We start from the raw sequence: 24,849 nt of genomic DNA, 5'->3' as shown, positions 1-24,849 counted from the left end.
GTGGGAAAAAAAGTTTTTTTTACCCAGACATTTAAAAATAACATATTTTAGAGTAATCGCGATACCGTGATACCGTGATATTTTTTTTATCTAAGGTTTTTTCAAAGCTTAATTTTTAGCTTTTTATTTTGTTATTTACAAATGTAATAATAATAATATATTATTATTCATAATATGTTATTATTCATCACTCACCAAAACTTTAATTTTTAATCTTTCAATATAAAATAATATATATTTAATATATAATATATATTTGAATAGTAATTAACTATATAAAAATTAAATACAAAATTCTAATATAATAATTTTTATTATATGTATATTATATATATTATATAGTTAAAATAGTTTAACAATATTTTAACTGTTTAATATTTAAATATATTTCATTCTTTTCCTACATTATCTACGTATCACATATAATTATTTATTATTTAAATGTATATTTTAAAAATACATTTCTATATTGCATATTTCGTCAAAGATTGCTTTTTGCAGTGCTGTGAGCTTTTAGCTATTTTCCTTTTTTGCATCTCAGAGCTGGTTGGTTTGGTGTTCAGTGCTCTGAACTTTTTTTTTTAAAATCCCTTTAGAGAAATGAATGGGAAAAATGCTTCAGGAAGCAGTCATCAGCAGCAGGGTGCTCACTGTTTTCTTGCAGTGTAACGGTCAGCGCTGTGCAGGTAGTAAATGACTGTATGATGACAGCATGTTTGCTGGTGCTTGAGTCTCCGAGTCGTGAGAAGAAGTTGTCACTCAGCGCAGTCAGGATGGCGTTATGTAAAGCACTCGGCTCTCTGGCCTGTGTTTCTTTTGTCTTGTGGCGTTTCATGTCATTCAGAGGTTTATCTGGGTCTGTGTTGAGCTCTCTGTGAGGAACAGGCAGAAGAATGTGTTTCATAATCTTTATCCTCTCTGCTGTATGTTTGATTAAAATATCAGGATCCAATAGAAAGTGTCTGTGCCAAAGATTTCAGGCTCGGTCTGTCTTTTTGCCATTTCTTGCTCTGTTTTAAACCCTAGTGAGCTGCCTTGTTTGACGTCTTTGACCTTTGCAATACATCTCACAGCTTTTTAGGGTCTTGTCCCATGAAACTGATGATTCCCTGTCATCACGTATGAAACTTTTCACTGACCTGGTCACAATGAATTCTGGCATTGCCTTTTCAAATGAAGAATAAATGATGTTTTGTAAATGAATAAGTGATGCTGCCTTAAAATTTGGCAAAATAAAACAAGTTAATTATACGTCTGATGACATTCATTTTCCCAATGATTCCTAACAAATATTTTAAATATTAAATAATTATTTTAAATTAAAGTTCATATTTTTTTAATATTTGAAACGTATATTTAAATATGGAAAACAATATTAAATATTTTATTATATAAAGCATGTAGGTTTTTAATATTTAAATATAATATATGGTTAAAATATTATTGTAATTTTAATAAAATATTTATAAAATAATAACTTATAATTTACCCTAATAAATATTTTAAGATTTTTAAATAATATAATAAAATATACATACATTAAAACATTTAATAAATATTTTATATAAGTTTAAGTATTTAAAAATTGTAAAAAGTGTAAAATATATATATATATATACAGTGGGTACGGAAAGTATTCAGACCCCCTTAAATTTTTCACTCTTTGTTATATTGCAGCCATTTGAATACTTTCCGTACCCACTGTATACACACATACAGTACATACATACATACTTTTAAATGATTAGCAAAGTTGTAATAAATAATGCTTTTTAAATGTATTATTATTTTTAAAAATATTATTTTTGAGACACACTAGGGTGTATAACAGAACTTTTGACTTTTTGATGCTGTTGAAATGTAAAGCGTCGAGAAGAAGTGAGCGCATGACATCACTGTTGGCTCGTATGACTGCTCACATTATATTCGCTCCTCTGTGTTTCTGACTCCTGCAAGCATTCAATGTCTTCTCAACATTTTCTTTCTCTAAAATCTGCCTGTTGGCCATATATCAAGCCATTCAGAATGTGTCAGCGGTTTGGATGCCGTCATTTAACTCTTTAATCACTTGAGTTTACTACACTCATCCCTGTGTGTGTGTGTGTGTGTGTGTGTGTGTGTTCTTCCTGAAGCCAAGTAGGGCATCTCCTCTAAACTGCATTAGCGCTGCTTGAGTAGACTCCGTGGAAGTCACTGGCTGTTCCTAATCCAAAACATTCGGCTGAAGGTTTCCGAGAGCGAGGTCGCCATGACAACAGTATGGTTGCACGCTGGGAATACTTGACCCTCGTAAGAGAGCGGAGTCTGATTCCCATCATGACTGGGTTACGCTTGCGTTTGGGGTCTGTGACAGCCGCTGGATTGTGACTGAGTGTTGCTGTTTTTCTAGTAACCTGTCACAGCTCACTTCAGATCAAATGAAATGAGGGAGATTCCAGAGACTGATTGGAATCATTAATGCTGAAGTGAGGAAAACAGCTGGTTTGCTGATCTTAACCCACTCTTTTGATTGCTTTAGAGGGTTTGAACTAGAGTCCAACCGATATGGGTTTTTTGGGGCCGATACCAATACCGATATTAGGGAGTAAAAATATCTAAATATAGATATCGATATATCGGCCGATATTCTTTGTGAATATTATAGTACAGTACCAGTCAAAAGTTTGGACACTTTCCCATTCGAGGGTCCAAACATTTTACTGATACTATATATAGAATACAGTATATACAGTACATAAACAGAATATATATACATAAACACATTTTTTGCAATGATCACTCAAATGTGGTGATCAAACACTTATAATGAGGTGACAAAGATATGTAATGATGGAGGCAGGGCATTTAAGGATTGAACAAACTTTATGGTTACACTTTACTTGAAGGGGTGTGCATAAGACTGACATGACACCTTCATAATCATGACATGACACCTACATAATCATGACATGACACCTACATAATCATGACATGACACATGTCATGAATATGAAGGTTTTTTTATGCATGTTTATGACAACTGTCATTAAGTGTCATTCGCTCAGTTTTGTCTTTTTTAATGCAAATATGACATTATTTGACCTAACCCTATTGAAGTTTATTTCACTTCGGAACATTCATTCACGGATTTGTGCTACTGTCTTCACACACAGATGAAACTTACTAGAGACGTGTGACATAATATACCTCTGTAAATAAAAATACAAGATAAATTTACGTCTCGCACACTTTAATGCTCTTTGAATGTAACGTGTACGTTCCCTTGGAACTGGAATCATGGCGGAATTTCAAGTGAAGTCCACTTCGCAGGGCATTTGCGGTCAAATAAGACAACGCTTGAATGCTGCTGCCTGAACAAGAGACCTCCTTACTGAAGTGAAAGTGTTGACTGGTGTGGGGGATACATTCAGCTCGAGGAGCCCTCTCGAACGCCACCCTCCGCGCGTCGGTAGCCCCCCGGGATCGCTTGATCGGTCGGCGCCGGACCGCGAATTTAACCACCCGTAACTCCCAAACCCCGGGGGCTATCGATGCGGGGGTGGTCTCATTCGAAAGCTAGACGTACACTCGATTCACGTTCGAGAGGGTTCCTCGAGCTGAAGGGATCACCCGAATTTGGTGCGGATTTGCGGAATTGCCGCGCCGTTACGGAGATATGGCTGTTCAAAGTTTCAATGGTTTTCCATAGACTAAGCTTTAAAGCGTTTCATCCAGGTTGCCAGTAGCAAACAATGGAGCGCGCTCTGCTGGACAAACTAAGTAATTACACCATTTCAAGCATTTTATCTGCGTTATATGTTCTGTAAAAAATAATTTCATATCGGCGGCATATTTGCCGATACCGATATATCGGCGACAGGCTCATATCGGCCGATAATATCGGCAAAACGATACATCAGTCGGGCTCTAGTTTGAACACTTTGTTAGCTCGGCAACCAGCTAAACTTGCTTAAACTACACCAGCAATCCACCTCAGACTGGTTTGTTTATGATATTAATAGTAATAATAATATTCAGTAATAATAATAATCATTATTATTATTATTTTTTATTGTAATTATTATTAATTATTATAAATAAACTGTGCATATTGTGCTCACTTTGCAAAGTACATTTTATTTTACATATATAATACAGCAAAGCATGCAGAATATATCTACTTTATTTGCGTAAATAGTGTTATTCATTTTTTAGTTAAAGTTGAAAAAAAAACAATTATTAAACAACTTTTTTTTTTTTTTTTAATGTTGCTTTGGCAACTAACTGAAATAAGTTTATGTTGAGGTTTTACAATTTTTAATGAGATTTAACTGAATAAAAAACGGAATTATTTAATTTCAATTAAAAAATAATAGTAATTTAAAATAAATAATTGAATAATAATAATGTAATCATTCTTAACCAGAATTTAGAAATATAAAAAAGTAATACAAATACATTAATATATTCACATATAATGTACATCACAATAACATTTTATGATTTAATCTAAAATTAAAATTAAAACTGGAATGTGAAAATAAAAGTTAATTATAACTTTAAAACTATAAAAGTGCATAAATACATGAATAATTGTATAGCTAAAATAACAATGCCTCAAACTAACCAAAAACCTACATAATCCTTCCAGTTCCATAATGATTATTAAATCTGCATGAATAACGTCTCCGTTTGTTTAGCCTGATGAACTGACGTTTGCGTCACAGACTGAGCTCTTCTGAATAGACTCATGTATATGAAAATACCCATCAGACTTTGCTTCATCCACACCTAAAAACTAAACCTGCAGCTGCCTGATGATGTACTTTTATGGAACACTGATAATTTTAAGTCATTATAATATCCACTGATAATCTTGTTTCATGTTGTTGTTTTTAACTAAAACTATTAAAATCATTTTTGGCTATTGAAATAATGCAGAAAAATGAAAATGAATTTAAAAAATGTAATAAATAAATATTAGAAAAACAGAAAGTTAGAAAGAAAAAAGAAAGAAAATTGGAAATGTTGCCTTGGCAACTGAAATACTAAAGTTGAAATACTAAAAATTAATCAAATCACAAATTTGTCACATAAAAAAAAATATATGTGATATACGACCATTACATTAAAATAGAAATGTAAAAGTAAGAAATGTAAAAGTTGAAGAATAAAACTGGAATATAAACAGTACAATATAATACAAAATTGCAATTATAATATACTAAAATAGAATAGTAACAAATTGATAAAATATAAAAAGTAGAAATGAAAATTCCTAAAACTAAAATAAAAAAATTAAAGCAATTATATAAATATAAAAAATAATTTTTAAAAATGACAAAAACACAACAAAATTACTAAAATGCAAATATTAGATGAACCCCCCCCCCCCCCCCCCCCCCCCCCCCCCCCCCCTCCCAACATACACACCCTGAACCCCCCCCCCCCTCCAATTTTAGAAATTTAAAAATGTTGCAAAAAAATTTAAATGTTACCGTGGCAACTTACTGAAATTAAGGGTTAGTTCACCCAAAAATGAAAATTCTCGCCCTCATGTCGTTCCAAAACCGTAAGACCTTTGTTCATCTTTGGAACACAAATTAAGATATTTTTGATTAAATCTGAGAGCTGTCTGACCCTCCCATAGACAGCAACACAACTGAAATGTTTCCAGCTCCAGAAACGTAGCAAGGACATCTGTAAAATAGTCCATGTGACATCAGTGGTTCAACCTTAATGTTATGAAGCTACGAGAATACTTTTTGTGCTCAAAGAAATAAATTACTTTTTGCGAGCCGCCATTGTGGAGAGCATCACGACTAGGGTTGAGCACAGAGAACAGAGGTCGCGGTACGGGTTCCCGGTTTGTGTCCGTTCTCGAACCGTTCCGTGTATTTCCACTGCAGAAAAGGTTGTTCTGGGCCGAAACGGACTTCGTTCATATTTGTCAACCAATATGCAGAAAACTACGTCAGTATATCATCATAAACACAACCGTTTTTGTCTTACGTGAACGTAAACAGATGAGAAAGAAAACACACATGTACAGTATTTTTAGATCTGCGTGCGTTCGGTGTTAAAAAGACAGCAGTCTAATAAACGCGCTGCCTGTCATTAATGTTAATCAAAGAACAAAAGAAAATCATTCACTGATCTTGACTGAATATATTTAACTTTATAATAACTTTAATTGATTAATCTATAATTTATTTGTGAAATGAAAACTATGCAGTGTTTTTAAACTTTTAATTACAGTTTCTATACCTGGAATTTTGTTCAGTTGTATTTATTTATGATATTGCTAATTGATTTGTTTCTTCCTATCTTATTACTGACTGTTTACTTGTCTTTAACACTTTAATATTTGAAATTTATATTAATAATCTAGTTGTTTTTGCTGTGGTATTTTTTTTAAAGCAGAGGCAAAATTCCTCTTGCTTTTATTAAATCTGAGAGCTGTCTGACCCTCCCATAGACAGCAACACAACTGAAATGTTTCCAGCTCCAGAAACGTAGCAAGGACATCTGTAAAATAGTCCATGTGACATCAGTGGTTCAACCTTAATGTTATGAAGCTACGAGAATACTTTTTGTGCTCAAAGAAATAAATTACTTTTTGCGAGCCGCCATTGTGGAGAGCATCACGACTAGGGTTGAGCACAGAGAACAGAGGTCGCGGTACGGGTTCCCGGTTTGTGTCCGTTCTCGAACCGTTCCGTGTATTTCCACTGCAGAAAAGGTTGTTCTGGGCCGAAACGGACTTCGTTCATATTTGTCAACCAATATGCAGAAAACTACGTCAGTATATCATCATAAACACAACCGTTTTTGTCTTACGTGAACGTAAACAGATGAGAAAGAAAACACACATGTACAGTATTTTTAGATCTGCGTGCGTTCTGTGTTAAAAAGACAGCAGCCTATTAAGCGCGCTGCCTGTCATTAATTGCTAATTGATTTGTTTCTTCCTATCTTATTACTGACTGTTTACTTGTCTTTAACACTTTAATATTTGAAATTTATATTAATAATCTAGTTGTTTTTGCTGTGGTATTTTTTTTAAAGCAGAGGCAAAATTCCTCTTGCAGTGTTCTGTAGGCTGCTGATTTTTGCTCGTGTTATTCAGCTGCAACAGAATGCTTTGTAAAAAGATGTTCGACATCTAAAAAAAATTTTTGACTTTTTTTTTATATTGGATTTTTTAATCTTATTGGAATCGAAACTAGTAATCGATAAGAATCGGAATCGATAAGCAGAATCGGAATCAATCAAATTAAAACGATACCCAACCCTAATCACGACGCATGCTCTTGCTTCCGCTTCATGTAAACAACGCATATTCAAGTTGCGTTGCTGTGACAATATGCCCCTAAGAACTGGGACACCACTACTATACCGTCACCTACAATACAAACACTAGTGTTCGACCGATATATCGGCCGATATTGGGCATTTTTCAAATATCGGTGTCGGCCGATACGTTTTTCTGTTTGGCCGATGTGTTCGAGGCGGGACTTTTATTTTGACGGCACTGAGATTGCAGCGCCTGAACACACAGTGCTCACATTCTCTCTCTTGTTCGCTATCGTCGTTCATTTCTATCTAATAATCAGATAGAACTGTTAAACAAATTAATTAAAATGTATGCAAAAAAGTATTATAACGATTGCTTTAATATTATTAGTAATAGAAGGGCAAACATTATACTACTTTCTCGTTTGCCGTCAGCATTCAGCAAATACGCATTAATATCATTTAAACAAATCTTTGAATGACTAGTGAACATTTAATTTCACAAACCTTGCAGACTTATTCAAATGTAGTTGAGATCTTGTGAAGTGCGCGTTTGTATCCTGCATGATCGCATGTTGTCTGGGTGACGGTCGGTCCATGCAAATTGAATGCGGACAGGAGGAGAGTTCAGCTTGACTGGAGATGCGCAATCGACAAACTAAACTTGTGATTTCAAATTATGCTGCACTTTATGCATTTGCCCACTGTCATATTCATGTCATTTTCATTGTGTGCTGTTTGTAAAATGAGTGTTACCTTGGCTTTATTTGAAAAAAAAAAAAATTATATATATATATATATACATACACATATACGGTGGTGTGAAAAGGTTTTTGTCCCCTTCCTGTTTTTTTTATTTTTTGCATATTTGTCACACTTAAAAGATTCAGATCATTGAACAAATTTTAATATTACACAAAGATAATGCAAGTAAATACAAAATGCTGTTTTTTTTGTCTTCTAAACTATGTTTGTTTATTTTACACAATTATTTTTAATCCATTTCCAAATGATTTCAAATTTCTTAAATATTAATTAAAATAAATAAAATTATATCGGCCATTGGCCACCCTGCTTTCCAAGATATCGTCATCGGCTGTCAAAAAACCCATATCGGTCAACCACTAACAAACACCTATACTGGTGTGCATTAGAGCCTTACCGTTCTATATAAATGCGCTGCTTACTGACACACACACACACACACACACACACACACACACACATAGATCAGAGGTCGCGCAGCTCCACATCCAGGAGCAAAGAAACTTGTAAACGCTGCCCAGTGACTTTTATTAATAACAGTTTAAATAGTGAATCTCTACATTTATATTTTCCAGCAACGAGATGATAAAATTGCTGTTTAAGTAAACTCACTCATTGTACAGAGAGACGCACAGACACGTGTACACGCAACTTTCATCTCTCCCTCTCTCCCTCTCTCTCTCTCGAATTGGCAATGTTTGAGAAAAAGGTTTAGCGATTTCTAATTATTGGGGGGACTAGCCCCCCCTCAATGTCTACGGTGGTTGTCGTCATGATCAGACATTAAAATATGCTGTGGCACTATCGTGCAATCACTAATGATTTAATGGGTAGTACAATTCGACAACGAAAAATGCTACCTGTAAAATTTATTTTTTAACATCTACACCACAACCCTAAACCTACCCTTACAGTAATGCAAATACAGTAATTATGTGTTATATTCGCTGTTGTGGCTAGAAGGGATACAACTACAGGAAACCCACAATAAATATTTTTTTCTACCTATTAGATTGTGTTTTGTTAAAGTCTACACCTACCCCAACCCTAAACCTACCCTTACAGTAATGCAAATACAGTAATTATGTGTTATATTCGCTGTTGTGGCTAGAAGGGATACAACTACAGGAAACCCACAATAAATATTTTTTTCTACCTATTAGATTGTGTTTTGTTAAAGTCTACACCTACCCCAACCCTAAACCTACCCTTACAGTAATGCAAATACAGTAATTATGTGTTATATTCGCTGTTGTGGCTAGAAGGGATACAACTACAGGAAACCCACAATAAATATTTTTTTCTACCTATTAGATTGTGTTTTGTTAAAGTCTACACCTACCCCAACCCTAAACCTACCCTTACAGTAATGCAAATACAGTAATTATGTGTTATATTCGCTGTTGTGGCTAGAAGGGATACAACTACAGGAAACCCACAATAAATATTTTTTTCTACCTATTAGATTGTGTTTTGTTAAAGTCTACACCTACCCCAACCCTAAACCTACCCTTACAGTAATGCAGATGCATTAAATATTGTTATTCAGCGTGAGAAAAAGGATGCAATATTGATGTGCGTATGCGCAATAAACCCTGGTAGGACAATCTGACGGGTAGGATAAAATGTCAGGACACTGGTTTATGCTGATAATTCAAAACAAGGGGTTTGAAGTGTGGTCCCGAAAAATTTTAGTTTGAAGGGCTATCTGCCCCCTTCCCCTTTCCCCTACGCCTCCAACCAAAAAAGAATCGAGACACCCCTACCCCTTCACGTGAACACATGAAACGAGAGGTAGGGATAACGGGTAGAAATGGGATTGGACCTAAGTGTTTTCAGATCTGTGAAGTGCATCTCATATTGCATTGCATTAGTTACACCAGACAATCTCTCTCGTTGTCGTCTTCGCAGTGTTGCGGTATCCAGATCCAAAGACGTGCCTCCGTTCGGCCCTCCCATTCCTAAAGGAGTGACCTTTCCCAAGTCGGCCGTCTTCAGGGACTTCCTACTGGCCAAGGTGATCAACGGGGAAAACTCTGCGCACAAATCGGAGAAGTTCCGTGCCATGGCGACCCGTACGCGGCAGGAGTACCTCAAGGACCTTGCAGAGAACTTTGTGAGCACGACGACGGTGGACACGGCGGTGAAGTTCAGCTTCATCACGCTGGGGGCCAAGAAGAAGGAGCGGGTGAAGCCGCGGAAGGACGCCCATCTCCAGAGCGTGGGCGCCGTCACGTGGAGCGTGGTGGCACGGGATTTCGGCCAATCTACAGACTTGGAGTGCCTGCTGGGGATTTCCAACGAGTTCATCATGCTGATCGAGGAGGCGTCCAAGAACGTGATTTTTAACTGCTCCTGTCGGGACGTCATCGGCTGGTCGTCTAGCGTCATGAGCATCAAGATCTTCTACGAACGAGGGGAGTGCGTGATGTTTTCCGCGCATGACAACTGTGGAGAAGACATTCGAGAGATCGTGCAAAGACTTGAGGTAAGAGCGTTCAGGGGGCCCTCATTTATCAAGAGTGCGTAGAAAAGGTTCTATATTTTGTCCTACAAATGAAATTTAGAATGTGTGTAAGTACAAACAAATCCATATTTATCAAACGTGTGCACGCAGTTCTTACGCACACCAGTAAGTAATCATTGTTGGCTCTCCCAGCACACGTTCTGTTTCACGGTGAATAGTTCACCGGTGACTGTCCGCGGATCCCGACTCCGGGCGCTATTCATAATCCTGCCGCGCCACTCACATAATTTTCCATTAAATTACATTATTTTTGTCCCAAATTAATTGTTAATGTACATAATGACTTCATCCTAGGTTGGAAGATTGTGTATTGTGCATTTTTTAGCAAAAAGTTTGTCTTTCTGTGGCTCTAAAAAATTCCTTGATTCATTGTGCTATAGATCGCAATTTCTCATCCCGTTTGCTGACGCGACACATTCAGTGTGTGATACGTGTTGCACCGGGGCACCACTGTGCGTCTCGTCTGATGTGCGACCGCAACAAAACAGCACAGCGAGAGTGACTGATATTACCAAAATAAAACGGCTAAATTGAAGTCAAATGCAAATACACTCCCTCCCATCACACAAAACCAACAAATGTAATGTGTTTAAGACAGCACATCATGACAGCGCTGACACAAAACAAATTAGCGACAGACACTTCATGACAAACAAGCAGTGTTTATAATAAATAATATTATTATTGGCTCAGCAGCCTAGTAAATGTCCTCACTTACGTTATTCGCGGCTTCCATCGTGACGTGAATAATAGCTAGTTAGTGTATCAGCATTTTTTTTTTTCCCCCGAGAGATCCCCACAGCGGGCGGAACTTGTCATAAAGTTAGTGATAACAAGGCCCGCCCATTTAGAGGAAAGATATGATTGGTCAATTTTTTTGTCATTCGAAATTACTCCCCCCATTGATTTACTATTGCTTGGCCCTCTGTAATTTCATAGCTGGACCACGAATCACAGAGCCTCAAACGCTAGGCGGAAACATTCAAATATGGAGAAAATGGGCGGTGTTAATAAGTTAATTCACTGAATATGCAGATTTGAAGAGGTTTTTTTTTTTTCACAGAAGTTGTATTTATTTTATTTAGATGTTTGTCAAATTATGAATTGCTTAAATAAAATTAGTTATAATATTTTTTTTATTAAAAATATATTTTAAAACAAAAATTTTAGATATTGTTTTTACAATAAGGTAGGCCCTCTCTGAGGTTCCCCAATGCAATTAAACTAAAGGATTAAGGATGTCACGAATAAAGTGAAAATAAAATGAAATGAAAAGTGTTAATTGCGGCATTAAATTTAGATCTGCTAATGATGCATCAAATTATCATCATTTTTCCAGCGTTCCGCATTATATCCAATCACACACGATTCTGTTGAGCTTGTGAATGCAGTGGCCAATCAAAGGCATCCAGATGAGTCATCGCTGAAACGCAGACTCACGCAAATTCTCTCATCATAAACAACAAAGTGGAAATGTACGTATGATGTAAGTAAGAGATTCATTTGACATTGTAGGCAGCTTTATTGATTATAACAGGGGAGTTTTTTTAAACTCACGCTAGACTGAAGTCAGTCATCGTGTTCTTTGATAATGTAGGCCTAAGTGTTCTTTGCTTGCTTTTTAATTGAATGCGTTATAATTAAGCATTATAATTAGTAACTTGCAATGTATTTATTCAATTGTGATCACATTATATACAAAAAATATATATTTTGTGACATGACACCATATCTGCTACTTAAGCCTTTTTCTGCCATTGAATTAAAAAAAGGTAATTGGACAGAATTAGTCAGGATTAGCTACGAGATTTTGCGAGAGAGTAAAAATTGTGAGATAAAAAGTCACAATTACCTTGTTTTATTTTTATTTAGTGGGTCCATATGTGCTTGCCTAACAGAAGGGGTTATGATGTGCGTGTTAATAGGATTACACTAACATTAGGCAAATTTTAAACATTATACTTCGATATTATACAATTATCCAGAAAAAAGCTGCTGTTTGTACAGCAGTTATTTAGGGTTGGTTCATTTGCCAACCAGCAGAATAATTTCAGATGTTTATTTGGTCATTATTATTGCCGTAGTATATTTTATTCGTGGTGTTTTGTCGCATTGAATCAGAATTAGCATGTTTTGAGTTTTGATTAAGAGGAAAAATCGACCCAAAAGCAAAAAAAAAAGGGGGGGGGGGGGTTCTGTAAGTCTTTTCTGCTCACCAAAGCTACATTTATATGACTAAAAATACAGTTAAATCAGTAATATTGTGAAATACTATAAGAATTTAAAATAACTGTTTTCTAATTAAATGTATGTTAAACTGTAATGTATTCCTGTGATGTAAAGCTGTATTTTCAGCATCATTCCTCCAGTCTTCAGTGTCACATGATCCTTCAGAAATCATTCTAATATGCCGATTTGCTGCTCAAGAAACATTTCTGATTATTATCAATGTTGAAAACAGTTGTGCTGCTTCATATTTTGATATTTTTTTTATTTTTAAAGATTTTTTGATGAGTAGAAAGTTCAAAAGAACAGCATTTATTTGAAATAGAAATCCTTTGTAACATTATAAATGTCTTTACTGTCAATTTAGATGAATTTAATGCATCGTTGCTGATTGAAAGTACTAATTTCTTTATTTATATAACGGTATTATAAGTTTAACTCCCATGATGCCCTATTCCTATTCATCTTTTTCGTGTCTTCAGGATCCTTTCATTCAGACGTCTGTCTACTCAATTCAGTGTTTTCTCTTAATCAAAATGCAATCGGGCTCAATCAAAACCTGCTAATTCTTTTTCTCTCTAAGCTGGAGAAGAAAGTTGGCTTGCAGTTGTGTTCGTGTTATCTTGGGTAGCAGTCTAATTATTCCTTAAATGACTTTTCTTAGGGGATATTCAGACTTAGTTTTTATCATAAATGAAAGGGTCTGTAATTAAACATTTTCATCGTCTTCCTGTACATGTGAAGAGCTCGGCCTGATGAAATCTGTGCCTTGAGAAATCATCCTAATCTTCTTGCATGATTTCTCAGAGGGATGTCCAGAATGTTTGACGGGTGTGTGTTACTCCTGCTGCTGCTCCTGATCTGTGTTCTTGGCTTCTGTAAATGGCCAAGCCAGTTAAACTCACTCGGGCCGCTCAGTTTTTGGCTTTCGGATGCCGTCGAGGCATTTTAGATGCCATTTCCTGATTCGAAGGCGTCCTCAATCCTTGTGGTGCTTTTCAAGTCCACACTTTATAAATATAAATACATGTAGAAATAATGCTGCATAGAGTGGTGCGAAGCGCGAGACATGGCACAGCGGTCAAAGACGTCCATTTTGGGTATGTTTAAGGTATTATAATAATGTTTAACATTTTAATAATATTTGTTTTATTTTATTGAACAATTTAGTAATATAAATAGTTAAAAAAAAAGTTAAATCATTAAAAACATTTATTAATTATTATTTAATGTATTATATTGATCATTAGTGCTATTAATAATTATCATTATTTAATTAACTAACACATACAGCATATATAATAGATTAGTATTCATATTATATTATTATTTGTATTTTTAAATAATTTATTAAAAAATATAAATATTAATTTATCATTATATTATATTTTCATTATTAGTCATATTTAATTAGTATATTATTTGTTATATAAATATTGATTATTATATTAATGTATTATATTCATTATTAGAACTATTATCTAATTAGTCCAGTACAATACATAATAAAACACTCAAATCATAAAAATAGATAGATTAAATAGATTAATTTTAATATTATATTTGTTGTATTTTTAAATCATTTATTAGAGACATAAATATTTATTATATATTAAGAGTTTATTTACAAAAACAGATTTTTTATTTTCAGAAATCATGTTTTTAGGCCTATTATGTTATCATGTTTTTATTGTGTTTTATTGTGTTAGCTGTATTTTTTGTGTGTTATTTTTGCTTAATCAAAATAACCCAACTGCAGTTTGATTGAGATTAATTGGAATGCATAACACTGTTAGACTTTTTATTGTATTTTTGCGGTAACTTACTGGAAGCACTATTGCCAGTAAGTTACTGTAACGACCCCTTTACAATAGCTTATCACAAGTTCATTTTACAATATAATGTCCTTACCGCAATTTAATTTTACAGTAAAATACCCTTACCGCAACTTAATTTTACAGTACTATATCCTTATATCCTTACTGTAACTTAGTTTTACAGTATAATAATATTACTGTAATTTTACTGTAATTTATTTTACACTATTTATTTTATAAAACCTTTGAATATTTTACATGAATCCCATTGAATTTAATAAATTCCAAATAAGTGACCTGAGTCCATGTACAACAGTATATTTTGTATTCACTGTCACTATTAAATACATTCATTACTTATTTATTGTGCTTTATTCTGGAACATTACAAAAAAAAAATAATATAGAGAACTGAATTCATAACAACAAATCAAAGCAGAGATCATGACAATATTGCAACAAAAAGAAAAATGCAACAAGCATCCTAGTTGGTCTTGGCTGCATGGCCTGGTAAGTAACTGTAAAATTACAGCAAAGTCTAACAGTGAAGGAAAAAACATGATTTTTGGAAAAGTTATCTGTTTTGCAAATGAACTCTTCATATATATACATGAGGTTTCCTTGTTAATTTACAGTGAGGACATAGAAAGAGAAAGCTGTGATATGGTGTGGCTGATGAGCTCAGGGTTACCTGGATGGTTTGGGGACGTGGGATCTCCAGGGATTACCGCGGTACGAGTGGGATTAGCAGCGCTCCTGTTTTTGGCCTCATTTCCTAAAGGCACTTTGTGTACTGAGGACTGCGACTGCCGTCAGACGAGACGCTCCCAGAACAGATGTTTCTCATCTGGGAGTCATTATGAAACAAACCCGTGTCACCTGTCTGGGCTCTTAGTTGATCTGATGGAGAGCAGAAATTCCCTGGTTAGTGACACAGTGGGATTGTGTTCATATGAGGACAGCAGCGTCTTGCTCACAGCAAAAGCAGAGCAGATTGGCAGTTGACTGGATTTTTCACATTTAGTATAAATTTAAATTGAGTATAGATACAATTTTCTTCTGTGATACTTTATTAATATTATTAATATTTATTAAAATGTAATATTGTAAAATATTACAGACATTACTTTTGAGTTTGACTGAATTATATTAATAGTATGGATAATATAATATGGATAATATAGATGCAGATCATTTTTAGATACTATAATACTTTATAAATATTATGAATATTATTGCGATTTATTAATATTTTATTTTGTAATGTATTAATAATATGAAAAGTCATACTATTTAAAATATTTTTATTACATTTTATTTTGGACTAGATTATGCTAATAATATAGACTATAACAATATAATCATAAAATCTAATTTATTTATATAGTTATGTACATATTATAAATGTAATGTTTATATACATATATGTTTTATAATTGTATAAGTAATATAAATTATATGTATAATTTTTTTTATCATTAATTAAAATTTTTATCATTTCTGGTTATTTTATTTAAATTTGGACTGGATTATCTGTCATATATTATGTAATATATTTATATAACATTTTATAATTACATAAGTAAATAATATAAATAATAAATGATATGTATATGTATGTGTATATATGCAATTGTATATATTTAATTTTTCTTATTTGTTTATACCTTAAATATGAAAAAAAATCTTAATTTAAATAAATAAAAATAATATAAATAGCTGGATTTATTTAGAAAGAAATATGTCTAATCAGTTATCAAGTCAGGAGATAAATAGATGTAATTAATTTTGTAATTATTTATGTACAGCAGAAATTGAACTAATGAAATTCATTGGTGTCCATTTCTTTTAATTACAATATAATAGTTTTTTTTCCAATTCAAAGTCAAATTCAACATGCTGTGGATGACCAGTTCAATTCAAATTCATGAAATCCTGTTTTATTAGTTCTTAATTCTGCCCAACCCTTAACTGATTAACAGTAATGAATGTGTTGATTTACTGTTAGCATGCTCAGTGTCAGGCTGTGGATTCGGTAGGCGTTAAAACAGAGCGTGTGCTGTTTAGTGAACATCACAGTCAGGCTCAATGCAGAGAAATCCGCCGCACACCTTCAAAGTCACAGCGCCGCAGGTCAGCGCTCAGATGAGGGTGTCCTTGTTTCTCAGAGCCGCGTGCGTCACTTGCTGGGACAGACCAGTGTGTGTGTGTGTGTGTGTGTGTGTGTGAGATCTGAGCTGACTTCCCGTACCTGTAGAGCTTCCAGCGCCGCTCCTGGAGGACGGGATACATTTGCATACAGAATGAGCCAATGAATATCAAGGACGGGATAGGAGCATTCCCGCTTATGCTAATCATGCCATCATATTTGACTTCCACTGTCTGCTTTGCTGCAACGCAAGCGCTGCCAGTGAGCAGTTAAAGCTGCTGGAAGTGATTTCAACAGTACTTACTTGTGAGATCTGAGCTGACTTCCCGTACCTGTAGAGCTTCCAGCGCCGCTCCTGGAGGATGGGATACATTTGCATACAGAATGAGCCAATGAATATCAAGGACGGGATAGGAGCATTCCCGCTTATGCTAATCATGCCATCATATTTGACTTCCACTGTCTGCTTTGCTGCAACACAAGCGCTGCCAGTGAGCAGTTAAAGCTGCTGGAAGTGATTTCAACAGTACTTACTGGACTTATGTCACGGTCACACTTGACTTTGAGCACATTTCTACAGACAAGGCAATGTGCGTGACAAACATTAAAATGGAAAATTATACGCCATACCAGTCAAATGTTTGGACAATTTTTTACAACTTTTTGGAAGAAATCTCTTCTGCTCACCAAGGCTGCATTTATTTGGTCAAGAACACAGTGAAATACAATAACAAAGCAATATTGTGAAATATTACAATATTACTGATACACAAGTAATATTATAACAGTGATACAATAGCATTTAAAAGCTTGGAGTCAGTAAGATTAAAAAAAAGAAATTTATACTTTTATTCAGCAAGGATGCATTAGATTGATCAAAAGTGACAGGTAGTAGTAGTAGTAATAATAATAATTTATTTTTCAAATAAATTATTAAAATCAAATATTTATTTGTGTTTTTATTTATATAATAAACACTATTATTAAGTAGTAGTAGTAGTAGTAGTAGTAATAATAATAATTTCTTTTTCAAATAAATTATTAAAATCAAATATTTATTTGTGTTTTTATTTATATAATAAACACTATTATACCATTCAAAAGTTTGGGGTCAGTAAGATTTTTTTTTGTATTCTGCAAGGACACATTAACGTGCTCAAATGTTTTCAACATTTGAAAATAATCAGAAATGTGTCTCGAGCATAAATTACATTTTACAACATATTCACATAGAAAACAGTTATTTGAAATTGTAATAATATTTCACAATTTTACTGTTTCTGTATTTTAAATGGCCTTATTGAGCCATTGATTTAAAAGGATACAGGTCTCAACTCTAAGGATTTTTTACGGGCCCTGCCAAGAAAAAAATAGTTTTCGTTGTTATTTAAACCGTGTTATGTAGTAATGTTATTCTAATAAATAAGCATGTACGACACCAGCATTTTAGATGCCAGTTAAATTTTACAATTCTCAGTTCCAATTTCAATACCAAACAAATGTAAAGTACAATCATTATTAAAAGGATAGTTCACCCCAAAATGAAAATTCTTTCATTAATTACTCACCCTCATGTCGTTCCAAACCTGTAAGACCTTTGTTCATCTTAGGAACACAAATGAAGATATTTTTGAAGAAATCTGAGAGCTGTCTGACCCTGCATAGACAGCAACGCAACTGAAATGTTCCCAGCTCCAGAAACATAGCAAGGATATCGGTAAAACAGTCCATGTGACATCAATGGCTCAACTTCAGTTTTGCGACGCTACGAGAATACTTTTTGTGCGCAAAGAAAACTAAAATAACATTATTTATGAACGCATGTGCAGACTTTCCCCAGAACGTAATCAGCGTTGTTTACGTTCAGGAGAAAATGCACGCATGCTGAACGTAAACAGTGCTGATTACCTTGATTACGTTTTAATCTCCAAAATGGTGGAAGACAGTAACTCGGGGAGAAGAATTGTTGAATAAATAATGTTATTTTTGTTTTCATTGCCCACAAAAAGTATTCTTGTAGCTTCGCAAAATTGAAGTTGAGCCATTGATGTCGCATGGACTGTTTTACCGATATCCTTGCTATGTTTCTGGAGCTGGGAACATTTCAGTTGCGTTGCTTAAAGTAAGTAAAGTAAAGTAAAGTAAAGTAAAGTAAAGATGAGGGTGAGTAATTAATGACTGAATTTTCATTTTGTTGGGTGAACTAACCCTTTAAAGACAACTGAAGAGTCAAGAAAATTAAATACTAATAAACAAATTACAAATTTACAAATAAATAGAACAGAGATAAAAAATTAACAATTTTTTAAATGTTTTTTAGGTTTGTAGGTGTTCAGGGTCAGATATTGAATAATTAAATGTAAAATAATGCTGCATAGTCATCAGTGTATAAATTAAATATAGATTGATTCTTTTTAAAGCTAAAATGGTTATTCGGTCAAGAGCAGTGCGTGGTTTTCTCTTTCTTTTTTTCTTGGATTAACATTAAGGACACCGGCAGCAGCAGGAAAATTAGGCGTGGTCACTTTAAGAGACGATGCATGGACCCAATATAATTATAAAAATACACATCAGATTGCTTTCTCGACGGTTTATGTTCTATTAAGACATAACTGAGGATTTTTCGAGGATACTCGCCAAGATGGGTATTTTGACATAATTCTGTGTGTATTTGTTTGTTCAAGTGCAAGAAGACGTGAAAGAGAACCGTGTTTGCACACAGAAAACACCGCACGAGTGCTAAATTTGAGTTCTTTCCCGTTGTTTTCTGCTTAAATGCTTTAAAATCACTTGAATGTTTAAATTGGCAAGGTTTAAAAACACATTCAAGCGATTAACTTTTGTGACGGATAGATTCGGGTTATGGTTAGGTTTGAGGTTTGAGGTTAGTGACCCGATCGGACCACTGAAAATTCTGTCAACTGTCCCGAGCATCTTTCCCGCTGGCCAGTCCTTACTGTCGAGCCCTGGGAGAGTTCAGCAAAAAATGTAAGTCATCCTCATGTCTTTTCAAGCTTGTTTGACTTACTTTTTTAATGTTTTGTGTCCAAACCACATTGCATGGCAGTCTCTTAGAGCACCTTCAGCAGGATGTGTTTGTCCAGAGGGCTGCTGGGATCTGCTGCATGTGCTCGTCTGTTCTGGATGAGATGCTGTCGCTCGGCCCAGAAGCTGTCAGAAGGCACAGGTCTGCTGTACGGCCCATCTGGGCCTCTGCGGTGCACCTCAAGTCGATTCGCCTTACATCTGCAGACTCACTCTGAGCTGCTGCTTTTAGAGTCTCCTGCTGCCAAACGTCTCAAATAACCCACAGTACTCTCCATTTCCTAATATTGTCGAGCAGGTTTTCTCGCTTTGCTTTTTACTTTTAGATTTGGCAGATTTACGGCAGTCCTCCATCATTAAACTGTAGCGAAACCGCTTTCTCTTGCATTTGAAAGAGTTAACAGAACGGACCTTGAGTCTTGAGTTTTCATCACAAGAAGTCATTGTGTTGTTTGTCTGCTTTTGATGTTGTGCTCTGCACATGGTGATTATGAAATCATGTTTTACCATTAATGCTATTAATAGGGCCCTATGAAATCCATTTTAGTTTTTTCCAAATTCATTATTTTCCACTTTAATTTTTCTGGATTCCGTTTTGTAATCCATTTTTCTAGACTGTGTAATGGTTAAATTAAATGTTATTCATCAAAAGCTTCTCTAATTAATTGAAATCATGAAGCTTACATTATTAAACAGCAATTTATTAAAAGTTTAACAAAAAAAAACATTTTTAAGGCCCTATGAAATTTAATTTTTTTCTCAAATTCAGTTTTCACGCTTTAATATGTGTGTAGTAAACGAAACCGCACGTCTGCGCCATTCATTCGCTCAGAACATGCAGGATTCATATTTAAATGGTATTTTTGCAGCCTAATATTCACAGATGCTAGTCCATATTGCATTCCGCGTTATACAGTAAATTCCGTTTTTATGACTTGATTCCGTCCGTGTTTTCCACATCGCGGAAATCATAGGGCCCTATATTAATAATAATGTTAATTAAATGTACATATGTAAATAGAAATAGAAAATAAAAATGTGAGAGTCAGAAAAGTATCTTTTCCATATTTTCTAGGCTCATAAGATAACACAGTAACACTTTACAATGCGGTTCCATTTGTTAACATTATTTAACATGAATTAACAATAAAAACTTGATAAGTGATTTCACAATCACTGGTGCAGTTTTTTTATGCAAAGGAATTACCTCCGGAAAAACGCGTAGATGTACACATTATTGTCAGTAAATACTGATTACCGGACTTCGTACGAGTACGCTCAAATGGTTCACCAATAGCTGAAAATAGATATAATGGAGCAGGTGGAATAGTTTGGTTCGGTTTTCCAATCTTTTGACACACATGACAGCTTCGGCACTAACTTGCTGCATCGTTTGTTAAGCCAGGCCAGAAAAAAAGTCAGATCACACGATCATATGTTTTGTTTACTCCAAAATAACCGGAAAACGGACCATCATGCGCAAGTCTCAGGATTTCAGAACGATATGAGAAGGGAACTACTACCTGCTTAACAATCTGCCATTCATCAGCAGCAGCAGCATTTGATGGTCTCCACTTCCTCACCAGCACACCATCTTCAACAAAGTATCCTTGCGATACACACTCGAGTTGCTCGACAGGAACAACAGCTTCAAAGAGGGATGACATTTTCTCATCTTTCCTCTGTTCAACAATAAGCTGCTCGCGTGACAGAGACAATTTATCAAGCCCCATAGAATGTTCATCTCGTTTCTTGACGGCAATGTCTAAAGCATCAACAGAGTTTGAACACTTCACCAAAATCTTGACTGATCTTGACTCAATGGAAATCAGAAACATCCGTTACACCCCTTTCACGAGCTCTCAACTCGATTTCTTTGAGGCAGCAAGCTTCTTCCATCTCAAGCTTCTTCAATTCAAGCTCATGTTTCTCACGCTCTCTTCGTCTCTCTTTCTCACGCTCCCATTCTTCTGTTTCTTTAAACAAAACTCTATCGTGCTCTTTAGCTTGCAACTCCAACTTCTTGACTTGCAAAGCAAGATCTTCTGAACCAGTGGTGGACGAAGTACACAAATCAAGTACTGTAGTAAAAGTACAGATACGTATAATAAAATATTACTCCAGTAAAAGTAGTCCTTTTTCAATTTTACTCGAGTGAAAGTACAAAAGTACTCAAATTTTTATGTACTTAAGTAAAAAATACTGATAGATAGATTTATTTTGTTTTTTTTATTGATTTTTTTTTCTTCTCAAACCTTGTTTGTGGTGTAAAAACACCCCTGGCCAAATACCCCCAGAGGGCATCACTTCCCACTTTGATAATTACTGTAGTTACCATGTTCTGAACATCACATCCTTTCTTTTCCCCCAGATGTAATCTATCTAGGTGGTTAAATAAAAATATTTGGACTTTATATCTAAAAATTACCTCAACTTCGCACCAGCAAGCTTGTTGGCTAGACAGTTAGCATCAGCTAACAATATTTACTTATTTTCAGTATGGTTATGAATAAACATTCATATCTGTCTACTCAGCTAGTTAATCCAAACAATATAACAATTTATACTGTTGATAAACAATATAAAAACAGACATCACATAGGGCTAAATACGTAGCATTTTAATAAAACCGCTAATGTTACGGCAGCGGGGAATATTAACGCGCATGAAATATTTTATTTAGTCTGTGTTATTTTAATGTTTCAGGGGGGGGGTTTATTTTATTTTATTTTTTTACCTAAAATAGAGACACAGATGTTGATGTGTCTGCATTCAATCATTTCAGTGGGCTTAAATAGATCACCCTTTACAGCAGATTTAGTTCACAAACAACTGTGACATTAGTAACTTACTTGATCTTATGCTTTGGAATATAGTGAAATCTAAGTAAAAGTTACTCAAAATAAAACAACTCCAGTAAAGTACAGATACTTGAAAATTGTACTTAAGTACAGTATCGAAGTAAAGCTACTCCGTTACTGTCCACCACTGTTCTGAACTACCCTCATCTGCTTCAGGATAGTCTACCAGCTTTTCCTCATCACCAAAGACGCCCTGCTTATGCAACGAATCAACAAGCAACCCCTGAAGTTCACATTTGGACTGCGTATTACGAAAACTAACCTTATAATGTGCAGCAATTTTCATAAGATCAACCCTGTTGATTTGGAACAATTCAGCTTGCGTCGGATTCGCAATAAAATTCGTTAATTCAAACGTGATTGATAAACATCTTAGGTTAAAGAGAAAAACGAAAAAGCACTACACGAGCCAAAATTCATGTCAATTGACTGGGATTTAACAAAGTTACAAAGTAACAAATTCAAGTGTGAGCAGATCAAAAAGATCACACAAAGTCACACAAAATCAAGAACAATCCCGGACGAGCCCCCAAATATGTTACGGCCCATAACCATTTTAAGGCTCATTAATTCAAACAGTTAAATAAAGGACACGGGCCGAACATATTAAAAGAATCACAACACCTGATGTGAATTTCAGGATGCCTCTATTTAATTCATTTACGGAGTTCAACTCAAACATTCAGAAAATAATGCGCAACAATTCACAAAGAATATTTATGAACATAATCTAATGGATAATAACAAAGAAAGAATGATCAGCTCACGGGTAGGAAAGCTAAGAAAACAGACTCCTAACTACACCTGTTCTCGGAATAAAGTTCTTACCTGACTCCCGAAATAAAAATAAGAACGGGTGAGTCTTCCGGACCCCTGCTTCCCTCGCTCAGTTCTTACTAAATAAACAAAACATGAACTAATAAATAAATACACTAGCCGCTACTGATAAGTAAGAAAGTATATCACATATCAAAACACATATTTACAAGTTAAACCTAAGCGTAAAGAAAAACCGGTAACACTTCAGAATAGGGAACACTTATTCACTATTAACTACGACTTTTCCCTCAATAAATTCCTAATTTGCTGTTTATTAATAGTTAGTAAGGCAGTTGTGAAGTTTAGGTATTGGGTAGGATTAGGGATGTAGAATATGGTCATGCAGAATAAGGCATTAATATGTGCGTAATTACTGATAAGTAAGAAAGTATATCACATATCAAAACACATATTTACAAGTTAAACCTAAACGTAAAGAAAAACCGGTAACACTTCAGAATAGCGAACACTTATTCACTATTAACTACGACTTTTCCCTCAATAAATTCCTAATTTGCTGTTTATTAATAGTTTGTAAGGTAGTTGTTAGGTTTAGGTATTGGGTAGAATTAGGGATGTAGAATAAGGTCATATAGAATAAGGCATTAATATGTGCTTAATTAGTACTAATAAATGGCTAATATTCTAGTAATATGCATGCTAATAAGAAACTAGTTAAGAGACCCTAAAATAAAGTGTTACCGAAAAACAAAAATATTGCCTCAAAGAGCCGATGAGAGAGATGCTTGCGAGAACAATGAGAAGCGGAGCAACAGAGAGAGCGCCATTTTCGCCACCTATGGGCTTAGAATATAAGTGTCACACAGATACACATAACGCCTGTAAAGCATTTTATTAATCATATTTTATATTTATAATTTACTAATAAATTAAAATCAAAAGTTGTATGTTAATTTTATTTATTGTACCTGAGCTAACATGAACTAACAATGAACAGTTGTTTTTTAATTAATGTTAACAAAGATTAATAAGCACTCATTTAGTTTATGTATTAATTATTGTTTTCTAATGGGACCTTATTGTAAAGTGCTACTTGTTAATTAAATCCACATTTAGAAATATAAATTTTAACAAACTATATATAAATTACATAACAAAATGTAATTTATAGAAAAACTGCTGTTTATAGATATTTTCTTAGTCTCATTAAATTATATATTAATATATATTTATATAATAATCTTTTTTTCGGAATGTTTTTCCAGAAATTTCAAAATTCAGAAATGTAGAAATCTATTTTCTAATTGCTTATTTTTCAGTAGTCCATTTCACTTGAATTTACATCACAATACGTTTCATTGCAACTTTGACTGATGTAGTTGGCTAATGTAATCAAATGAAACAT

General features: G+C 34.4%; 1 protein-coding gene across 1 annotated transcript in view; it reads left to right on the top strand.

The window, feature by feature from the left end:
* Positions 1-24,849, top strand: part of LOC107557722 (signal-induced proliferation-associated 1-like protein 2) — a 184,663-nt gene that overhangs the window by 75,411 nt on the left and 84,403 nt on the right. The window contains exon 7 of the mRNA XM_016241243.1: positions 9,952-10,528. Within this exon, the coding sequence (XP_016096729.1) occupies positions 9,952-10,528 (577 nt within the window). The remainder of the gene's footprint in view (positions 1-9,951; positions 10,529-24,849) is intronic.

Source organism: Sinocyclocheilus grahami, unplaced genomic scaffold, assembly GCF_001515645.1.
Source record: "Sinocyclocheilus grahami isolate Dianchi unplaced genomic scaffold, SAMN03320097.WGS_v1.1 scaffold616.1, whole genome shotgun sequence".
Taxonomy (NCBI): Eukaryota; Metazoa; Chordata; class Actinopteri; order Cypriniformes; family Cyprinidae; genus Sinocyclocheilus; species Sinocyclocheilus grahami.
Note: the sequence above shows the minus strand (reverse complement) of the source record. Positions and strands in the feature narration are given on the sequence as shown.